The sequence below is a fragment of the Neomonachus schauinslandi genome, chromosome 8 (genome assembly GCF_002201575.2).
Source record: "Neomonachus schauinslandi chromosome 8, ASM220157v2, whole genome shotgun sequence".
NCBI lineage: Eukaryota > Metazoa > Chordata > Mammalia > Carnivora > Phocidae > Neomonachus > Neomonachus schauinslandi.
This window is the reverse complement of record NC_058410.1, coordinates 129,845,339-129,856,493: the sequence shown is the minus strand read 5'-3', so window position 1 is coordinate 129,856,493 and position 11,155 is coordinate 129,845,339. Positions and strand designations below refer to the sequence as shown.

The 11,155-nt window shown below is 42.6% G+C and overlaps 1 protein-coding gene across 1 annotated transcript; it reads left to right on the top strand.

Annotated features, from left to right (window-relative positions):
* Positions 1–1,348: 1,348 nt before the first annotated feature.
* C8H6orf52 (chromosome 8 C6orf52 homolog) lies at positions 1,349–9,094 on the top strand. The gene is made up of 4 exons (XM_021697228.1): positions 1,349–1,473; positions 1,696–1,892; positions 5,367–5,412; positions 8,937–9,094. Exons 1-4 carry the CDS (start codon positions 1,404–1,406, stop codon positions 9,092–9,094), a joined length of 471 nt encoding a protein of 156 aa, XP_021552903.1. The 5' UTR covers positions 1,349–1,403.
* Positions 9,095–11,155: the final 2,061 nt, after the last annotated feature.

The following is an 11,155-nucleotide window of genomic DNA, read 5'->3' as shown; positions in this document are numbered from 1 at the left end:
AGCCAGACTTGGGCAGTTGAGCACATCTACCTGTGCAGGGAAAGCTAGGAAATGTCTTTTAGTAAAGCCTATCTCTGCCCCCCAAATAAAGTCAGGGTTCTGTTATTAAGGAAGAAAAAGAAACTGAATAGTGGGTGGTGCCTAGCAATGTGTTCCACAGCTGTTCATCAATACCATCTCCCGGGAAGCTAGGGGAGATCTAGAGTAGGGATTCCACCTGCTTTGTGTAAGCAGGCCTTCAGTAAATAATGGTGAATGAATGATTTGAATCCATGCTGATTATTTTTTACATTCCAGGTAAATATAGACTACATACACCAAGCACTTTTTTTAAGATTTTATTTATTTGACAGAAAGAGAGAGCAAGAGAGGGAACACAAGCAGGGGGTAGGGGCAGAGGGAGAAGCAGGCTCCCCACTGAGCAGGGAGCCAGATGCGGGGCTCGATCCCAGGACCCTGAGATCATGACCTGAGCCAAAGGCAGACGCTTAACGACTGAGCCACCCAGGCACCTCATACATCAAGCACTTATTAATAAGCTGCAGGGAAATGGCCAGACCCGAAGTGCCCCTATTTGGACTCAAAAGTTACCTTCTTACATTTTGACACGTTGCGTAGGCTTGCTACTTAGAAAAACAGAATCTGAGTGAGGTCTAATCCAAATCTACTGAATCGGGACCTACCTTTTAAACAACATGCCGAAGTAATTCTTCTGCACGTTGAAATTTGGGAAGGCATGCTTTATTGTGTTTTTAAAAATGATACTGAACCACAGAAAAATTTCTTTAAAATATTTTCTTGTACCGGCTTTAAGGGGGGGGGGTGGGACGGGTGCACGTGTTTGTGTGTTTTCCTTCAACTTCTTTCCACCAGCTGGTCGGCGTAATAATTTCAACCTGTAGAGGCTATAAAAAGAGTCCATTAATTGCTGGTTCGAATAGTTAGCAGATAACTGAACTGAGGAAGGAAACGTCAACTTGTGGTTTCTGTCTTAAGGTTTTAGTTATTACAAGCGACTCAATTATTGTAGGGGGTGGGATGGAAACTTCAGTCAGTCCCTCAAACACATACTCCTCTCTGTCCCCACTGGCTTCCGGCTACCTTCCCTGGGGCCAGCATTTGGTAGAGAAGGGGTAGCAGGCTTAAAGCCAGCTCCTTAGTTTGCAGAAGTCCCCCCAGGTGACCCCTATGGACTCCTGCTCCAACCACACCTTAACCCCATCGTAATGAAAGTCAAGCAATTCATTGCCTAGCAGGAATTGTCACTAAGTGTAATTACTATTCTCAGGCAGTTGTGAGAGGTATATCCTGGCGTGAGAGGTGTTAGCCCCCTTACCTGGAATTTCTGATACAGGAATAAAAACTGTGGAGACCTGGTCTCATTCTGCCAAGTTTCTGGATAAATGGCGGGGCAGGAGAGTTTTGCAGGTTTTGGAATAGCTCAACAAAATCATTATTACTGGTACTGGCAAAGGTAAGCTGTTTTTTCCCTACTCTGAATGAAAATGAAGGCCATCCGTGCTCTATTTCTTACATGATTTTTGGCAATTTACCAACTATTGCTTTGGAAATAGGTGTTCTTAAACAGTTAATGCAGAAATCATCCTTACCCTTACCCCTTAGCCTCCTGGGAAAGAAGAAAAGAGTTCTGGGGTTCTGAATGATTCTGCCTTGGTTGGTGAGGTCATTCCTGTTGTCTCCTCTCCACTACTAGGGGGAAGCCAGTGTTCCAACCCTGCCAAGCTTACCACTCCGGCAACTGGTTTGAACAACAGCACAGCGGTTACTCCCTTTCTGTCTCCACCTGTGGCTGTGCAGCAGATGGAAATGGACTCGACCTTTCTGTGCGAGAGACCTCTGGACCCCCAGCTGAAACTCTGGTCCTGCCTAAGGTATCCCTCCCTGAAATGATTCCTAGATCATCCGCGTGCCCAACATAGAAGCATCTTTTTCCTGTCTTCACTCCTCCAGATGCTCTCATTCCAATTCCCACAGCCGTGGCTTTTGCTCCCCATTTTAATACCAGAGAGTAAAAGCTGATGACTGAAGAAATTCGGTGAACAATTTAAGTCATTACTATCTTCCAAAAACAAAATCCTAGGCTGATGACGTCTGTGCCTAAATTCTTACTACTAAATTTTAGATGACCATTCAATTGATTTTACTCTTAAAATAGGACTAGAGGTAGTTTTGTTTTGCAGTAGCAGAAAACATTAACACGCTTTTCAAAGATATTCTAATATTTTGGTTACTAAAGTAAGCTATTTCTGAAATCACACAGAGGGACTAGAGTAAGGGAAAGCTTTCTCCATCCTTTTCCCCATCCCTTCCCTCTTCCCCATCTCTTCCCCATTTAGAAGAAAGTCCTGTTCAAGTGCATCTACATCCTCTAGATTTTTCCCTTCTACTCTTCGTAAATCAGCGTGATTGGGCTTTATTTTTGTTTAGGGAGTTGCGGGAGACTTGAGCAAGAACAGACTGAGTAGTACATACTGGTTTACTCTTTGCTTCTGCTTATAGGTTGCATTAGATGTCACCCCCCACCCACCCACCCAGTTCACCCTTTTAATAAAGCTTTCTTTAAAAGTTGCCCATTTGGATGTGCTGTGATATTAGCTCATCCCTTATTGACTAACATTTTGAATGTTCTCAGTGCTTTAAAAACTTTTACCTATCTCCAAGTATTTGAGTGGTTTTTGGCTAAGAATAAATTTCTAGAGGGGCGCCTGGTGGCTTAGTCCGTTAAGTGTCCTGACTCTTGATTTTGGCTCAGGTCATGATCTCAGGGTCGTGAGACCGAGCCCGGGTTGGGCTCTGGGCTCAGTGAAGAGTCTGCTTGAGATGTCCTCTCCCTCTCCCCTCCCCCTGCTTGCACACTCTCTCATGCACACACACTCTCTCAAATAAATCTTAAAAAATTCTGGAAGTGGAAGGTCTGGATCAAAGGATATAACATTTAAAATCTCAGACAGCAAATTACCAAAAAGCTTGCCTAAATTTACACTTTTCATGGCTGCTGGGGGTATGCTTGCCTCTCTATGTTTCTGCGTGTCATTAACCAATGTGACAGGTGAGGAAGCCATATGTCTATTATTGAGGGCAAATACCTTTTAAACTGTTTCTTGGTATCTGTGTTCTGTGACCTCATTGATGTCCTTTGCCCATGTTTTTTTCTGTTGGTTGTGCCCCTTTCTTCTGACTGTGTAGATACTTACATATTATGGAAATTAGCACTTAGTCAAAGTGTTAGTTTTCTCTCCAGTCTGTTTGGTAATGTCCTCCTTGTGGGATGGCCTGTGCCTTAAACCCAGAATTAGATTTAATATTTAAGCCCTCAGTTTTTGAAACTTGCATTTTTGGGGGGGGAGGGGGGTTTGCCCAAACTTTTCATTTTCAGTTTTTCAAGTCTGTCTTAGGTGTGCCTTCTTCTATATAAAATATCTTGTTAGATTTCTTGGCTTTTTCTTTTTAAACCCAAATCGCCTTTTAGCAGATGTTTGATATTGCATCACTTACAAAAAAATAAAAATCTTTTGCTACATTGCCTGAGGTTTTAGCACAGTTCTTTCTTCTACCCCTTCCCTTTTTTGACCTTTTGGAAATGGTCTATGTGTCTTCTGGTGGTTACCTCTATCTTAAATAGAGAAGTATAGGTTTGAGTATATTAGCAACTTTGGGAACGAAAGTGATTCCTGATTTCTGTGAACTAGTGAGAAAATGAAGAAATTAACACTGGACAAAGAAATAAGACCCTAAGACACAACAACAAAAGAACAAAGAAACATAAGTAACATTTTAAAAAGAAATTAATACCCCTTTTTCTCTTCTTGTCCCCCCCCCCCTTCTTTTCTCCATTTTTGTTGACACCTTCTGGGATTTTCATCCCACTCCAGGCAAATTATTACTATAATATGCAGTTTCAAGAATTATAAATATATTCTTGTGCCACCTGCCTGCTTTCCTGGCGGGAGTTTTGGTTATGAAGCTGATCATCAAAATTCCAGATGGTAAGGCTGTGCCGGGCATCTTTTGCTCACATGCCCTTGCTTTAGTCTTGCCTAAGAAAGTGTGACCTCTGCCAGATGTCACAGTTTATTGCCCGTTTCCCCTACCATAGCACGCCTGTGTTCTTAGCTCTTATTTCTCCAAGAGCTTAGCCTCCTGAGAGCCAGCCGTCTGCATTTTGACATTGTGTCTTAAGATCAGAGGATGTGAATATCTTCAAAATGATTCTCAGGTCTTTGGGCTCCATAAGCACATCTGTCCCAAACTCCCACTAGCAGAGGAAAACAGTTACTAGATGTGCCCTTCTTCAAGGATACGAGCACTGCCCAGGTGCCCCTCACACAAAGAGAAACCTCCATCTCCAGAGAGCATCTGCTCCCTGAACCCTGGTAATGTAGGATCCACATTTACCAGAACACGTGTTGAAAAGGAGGAAATGTGAAGTTATTTGGAAACTGTATTATAAGAAATGCCTCATTCAAGCACAGACTCTGGCTGTCTTAGCCCTTTCTACATAGGAAAAACATGCCAGTGGTGAAATTAAATTTATGGTAACCATATAATTTATTTTCAAAACCAGGATCTATTTCTGACGGAAAGGGAGGCATACTTTCAGATAGATTGAAAAGAAGAGCTAGGGGGTCTTTGGCTTTCAATATAATCTCAATCTTCTTAGCAAGGGAGGCTTAATTGAGTTCATTGGTGCCAGGAGCTACCAGGGCTCTTCCTGGATTGGTTGGTTCCTTGGAACAGCTGTACATCCTTAACAAAGACAGTTCCCAACGGGTGCCTATGGAGAGGAGTCATAGAAACTTACACTGTCCCAGGACAGCCAATAGGGTCTGGGTTAACCAACCAAGATTTATTTGGGGAGTGCTTCTGGAATTTACTTCTTTGATTGACTGGTTTGCTTTTCTATAGTCTCTGCATCTGCTTAAGCACCTATTGTCCTGGTCCTTATCTGAGCCATGGGCTTGGGGTATGATTAGAAGGCTACAGGGAGAATGTGCTCATGAAGATTTTGCAAGTTGTCATCTGGAAGGAAGGGTAGACCACCAGGTAGAGAGTTGGGCATTTATTTAATGCAGGGACTATGGAGTCTGGATACCTGGGTCCCTGGTGTCTGGTTCATATTCGAGGCCCTGGGAGGCCAGTTAGTTCCCAGAAGCTTCAGAGAGCCCTGAGGTCTTTGTCAGGCATGTTCCTCCTTTATGATTTTTTCTTCTGTTGACTTCATCCACCTATTTTATAATTATAGTCCTTCATCATTTTGACAGCTAATGTTTTCTTTAAAAGCATGTGTTGATAATAAACCTTTAAGAAAAAAATTATTTTTTCTTAACATCCTGATTTCCTTATAGGAAAGCAGAGCTCTGGCAGAGAAGCAAGATGAAGACCCACTAGAAGGTAACAGAAACCCTATGTGGCCATGGTTGAAAACAAAACTAACCCATTCCAGGTTACTCATTACTCAGCTGGCTAGTAGCTAAGAGATTCTACTGGAAAATTCCTACATAGGTCACGTAAGCCATTTTCTTCAGCAATTTGTCTGGTCTTGGGAAACTGCTTCTGTGGGAAGCTTGAGTAAAGCCACCTGTTTGGGTTTTTCTGAAGGACTAGGAAATGGGTATGTTTCCAAACAATAAGACAATAACTTGTTTTTAAGATCTGTTTCTTCCATAAATGTAAACTTTGGGATTAATTCTGCTTTATTTTTTATTTTTTTAAGATTTTATTCTATTTATTTATCTTATTTATTTATTTATTTGACACACAGAGAGCGAGAGAGAGCAAGCGAGCACACAAGCAGGGGGAGGGGCAGAGGAAGAGGGAGAAGCCAGCTCCACACTGAGCAGGGAGTCTGACATGGGGCTCAATCCCAGAACCCTGAGCTGAAGGCAGACGCTTAACTGACTGAGTCACCCAGGTGCCCCTTAATTCTGCTTTAATTTTGATTGTTAAGGGGAAAAGTATCAGGTGATCACTGTGGCCTGGCCTCCTAGCTTCCCTCGGGGTTATTGATTCCTGGAGGACATCACAGGCCCTGTCTGTGGTGTCAGGCAGTGCTCCTTGTAGTTCTTGATCTGTTTTGAAAAGAGCAAAGTGCATCTGCTCAGAGCAGGACCTGTTTCTGACTGTGTCTTCTTCGAGGAAGGAAGAAAGTGGCCTGTTTTACTTAAGTTATGGGAAAGAGAAGTGGGACAGACAAGCAGAGATAAGACCGTTGCCTACTTATCACTTCCCCCACCTCCAGGGCTCCCCCACCAGACCAAACCCACCCACTGCCTTGTGACTTTGTAGTCCCAGTGACTAAGTCAGCAGGTTAACAGGTGCTCAGTGTTCAAATGAAATGCAACTGATGTTTAAAAGAAATCTTTAAATGCTATAGGGTAGTTCTAGTTTTATTGAAATTTGGCTGACATTCCAGCTCTCAGGGGGATTTCATTCTGGTTAAAGCATGAGTCAAATCTCCCTGCTTTCATCAGTCCTGCAGACATAATAAAGATTAGAGGAAAACCTACAAAGAGTGTGCTTTCTGGATGCAGACTGCCAGGGTTCAGATCTCACTTATGAGTTCTGTAATTCCAGACAAATTCATCTCCAGGGCATCAGCCTGTAAAATGGGATGTTAAAACCAACCTCTTAGAAGGTGTGAGGACAATAGCTCTAAAGTGCTTTTAAGTGTTTTAACAGCATCTGGCAGGTAATAGCCACTTCAGTGGTTCGCGTAAGCTCTTCGTAGAGCTGGAGCAGCTCTGTCCAGGGGAAATGTGATTTGAAACACAAATCCACCCACGTAGACAGTTTTAAATTTTCTAGTAGCCAAATTAAAAAAAAAAAAAACTAAAGAGAGATAGATGAAATTAGTTTCAATATTTGTAACCTACTATACCCAAAATATTTCATTTAAACATATAATGAATATGGAAGTGAGATTTTTAAAAATCTTAATAGCAAGTGTTCAAAATGCAGTGTGTATTTACGTCACATCTCCATGAGGACTAGCCTTATTTCAAGTGCTCAGTAAGCACATGTGGTGAGTGCCTACTGTGGTGGACAGCTTGGTCTCGAGGGCCCACAGGTTTAGGGAAGATGTAATTAGTTTGTCTTTTGTGGGTTTCTTTACCACTAGGGCCAACGTCACTGGAAGGGCCTAGATCATTAATCTGGGGTTCATAGCTGACCACAGTGTGTCTGTTTTCTAGGCCGTAGATGACAGGACAGGCAGTGGTCTGCTCATAAGCATGGTGGTGCTGACACCTTTCCTGCCACCAGGAACCTGCAAAGCCAGGAGCCTTCTAACAAACAACTGCCCATAGCAGTGAAGGAAAGGACCCTGGGGCTTGACCTTAAGAAAGAATTTCACGGGGCACCTGGGTGGCTCAGTCAGTTAAGCGTTGGACTCTTGATTTGGCTCAGGTCATGATCTCAGGTTGTCAGATGGAGTCCTGCCTTCAGCTCCATGCTCAGTGGGGAATCTGCTTCCCCCTCTCCTTCTACCCCTCCCTCTGCTTGAGCACTCTGTTTATCTCTCTCAAAATAAATAATCTTACAAAAATTTTTTAGAAAGTTAAGGAAAAAAACCAAAACAATAGAAGCATCTAATTTTATGACCAGAAGCTCTCAAAGGAAATGTAGTTCAAAAGAGATGGGAAGCTCTAAAGAATAAGAATTGGACAGCATAGTCATGAATGACTCCAGAGAAGAAGTAGGAAGTAGCTCATGAAACATATATGATGCATTAAGCCTACTTGATGATCTTGGTTCTAAAATAAGTATAGAAGGATATTAGTCAGCTCAGGCTGCTATAACAAAATGCCACAGACTGGGTGGCTTGAATAACAAAGTTATTTCTCATAGCTCTGGATACTGAGAAGTCCCAAATCAAGGTGCTAGCTGATTCAGTGCCTGGTGAGAGGTCTCTGCCTGGCTTGAAGATGGCCACCTTCTCATTATATCCTCACCGGGCAGGGGGAGAGAGCGCATCAGTATTGGTATCCTTTTTTGTAAGGGCACTAATCCCATCAGACTAGGGCCCAACCCTCATGAGTTCAGCCAACCCTAATTATCTTCCAAAGTCCCCATCTCCAAATACCATAACATTGGAAGTAAGTGTTTCAACCTATGAATCTGGGGGGGGGAGGGGGACACAAACATTTAGCCTGTAATAGGCATACAAATACAAAGGAGTAGCATGATCCCATGTATTAGGAAGTAAAAAAATTACAGTCCTGAATGAGCTAAGGCTTGTAAAAATTGCAAAGGAAGAGAGGGCTTCTTTGGTTACATTCAGAACAGGGAGACAAAACAAGGGATGGCATTAAAAGCCTTGGAAACCCAGCAACTTGGAAGTAATATCTAGGTCTGATGCTTTCATGATAACTTAACACCACCTCATCATAGGGTTCCAGGTTTTAAAGAAGAAAGGCCAGGCTTCCCTCTGTTTCTGAATTAATTGCTCTATATAGTTTGCATCACTTACATCAATCTGCTAATTAAGCAAATAAAGCAACATGTTTATTGTTTCAAAGCCCCATCCTATGGGTTTGGTCTGGGCTCCCTTGCAGTGTCCACCCAGGTGCTCATGCTAGAAACTCTGGGCTCGTCCTTGACCCTCCCTTTCTCTTTAGCCCCAAAGTGAGTCCATTTCCAAATACTGTCCATTCATCTCCCAAACCTCTCTTGAGTCCATCCATCTCCTCCATCTCTTCCACCATAGAGATGCTCGTTGAGTCTGGTAGTGGTGCTTTTCCAGCTTTAATTTCTATCTTCAAATCTTATTGAAAGGAAACATGCAATTTAAAAATTCTAACATGAAATGTCTGCAATATTTTCCTGCTCATTTTTTTTGAAACTCTGATTTTAAGCCATTGCCAATATGTGTCCTATAAAACGTATTTTTTTTCATATGCATTAATTGGCTCCTGCAGATCCAAACCTTCATGTGAATATTGAGGAATTAAACAAGGAGTTTATGATGAAAAGTGAGGAACTCTACGACTCTCTCATGAGTTGCCACTGGCAGCCTTTGGATACGGTTCACTCTGAAATCCCAGATGAGCCCCTGGAGAAGCATGATGTTCATTAAGCTACCCCACTGTTCTATTGATTGCCTCCTGTTTTGTTTTTGTTTTTGCAACAACAAAAATTCTCCCAGGAATGTACTGGATGCTATAGGTAAATGCAGATCTCCAGGTCTTGATTGTGACTGACATGATAAAATGTGATGTAAATAAACTTTACCAGCACATCCATTTCTGGAAGTGTGTTATATTAAATAAATGCCAGAAGAGATAACATAACTATCATGGTAGACCAAGCTGAACTATAAGACATTTGAAAATAGGTCTAATAGGAAAATGGGCCTGACGTGAACCAGTTGGGGCATTAATGGATAGACGTGTAAATATATAAAGAGTATGGTAGCACATAATCTGTCTTGATGGGAATTCATAGCCAGAAGTTGGCAGATGAACGATGATCCTTTAAAGTTTGGGGCAGCTTTGTAATGAAACTCAGCTTGGTGGGGCAATATATATCCTAACATGCAGAAATTGAGAATATTTGATTAAGAAGGCCTAGATTTAGAATAAGAGAAGAATTGAGTGAAAGATAAAATGAAACTATCAGCATAAATATATATGTTGGAAAGGCTCCTGCCCTGTTGCTGGAATAGCCCACACTGCCTCTGATCTCCTGCTTATCACTATTAATCCTATGAAAGGATAAACATCCGGCTTAAGCATGAGGATGTCTTTACATCCTCTATTACCAAATGGGACGAGGGTACAATGGGAGGTAGCAAATGCTGGGTTGTGGGGCAGAGAAGGCAAGAACGACCACATATCTCTATTGGAGATCAATGATTTTTCAGAATTTTCAGGTTAGCAATGATGGGGACAAATTTGAATGTGAGCAGAGGACTCCTCGTGATAGAAACCAGATAGTGGCAAATGCAGTATGAAAAGCAATAATTACTGCCAACTGGAACCAATGATAGCTGCAGAAAGGGGCAGGAGCTCTCCATTCTAAACAAGAGAGAAATGGACAAAAACACAGATGTTTACAGTGTTGACATTGGTGTAGTTGGATGCCTCTAGTAAATTTCTGGGTAACGGGTCATCTGTCACTGGTTGGTGTGGCCCTGTGAAGTCCTCAGACCTATTCAAGTCCTTCTGTTGAGAGTTAACAGTGACCTGATTGGTTGTGATAACCCCCATTGGGCCTATGTTGTGGATCAATGTGGGTCATAGATAATCAACAGTGACTTCGCAGTTCTGTTTGTGGTTCTTGTGTCCATGCAGATGAGCACCTGAGAGCAAGGGCAGGAAGTATTTCTGTTCTGCAAGCAGAGAGCTAAGAAAACCAGAGATGGAACCTTGTGCTCACCACTTACTGATGACCACTACTTGGAAAAATGTTTTAATTTCTGGTACTATGATGTTTTGCTGAAGAACAAGAAAACCATTGGGCCAATGAGATGGATCCCCAGTGTCTGATGAGGCAACTTTAGGATTGTGTGGACCTATGGCCCCTTGCTTCTGATCGAGTAGCCTTCATGGAGATGGGGACTGGGAGGATTAGGCTCTTCCTTAGGACGGAAGTGCTGTGAGCTGACCGCAGGGTGGGCCTGTGGTAGTGTACATTGATTGTTGTAGGGTGCTTTGAGACCTAATGGTGTGCTTCAGTTTTCCTTGAGTGAACTCCATTGGGGTTTCAGCAGGAATCTGCAGGCCAGCAAGAGTCCTAGAGTTACTGAGATGTGACCTGTCTTAAAAACAAGAGGGAGAGGGGATGTGGCTGGCATCACTACTTCCTTTATCCACTGTGCCTTCGGTAAACAGGCTTCTGCCTCAACAGTCTGCATGTTGTATAGTTGGCATTTGGTTTTGTCTGTCAGCCTATCTTTTCTAGGACATGCTTTTCTGACTCAAATCTTAGAATGATTTTGTTTTTAAGATTTATTTATTTGGGAGAAAGAGAACAAAAGAGAGAGAGAGCGTGCATGAGCGGGAGGGGCAGAGGGAGAAGAAGAAAGAATCTCAAGCAGACTCCATACTGAGCGCAGAGCCCAACACAGGGCTCAGTCCCACGATCCTGAGATCATGTCCTGAGGTGAAACCAAGAGTCAGATGCTTAACGGACTGCA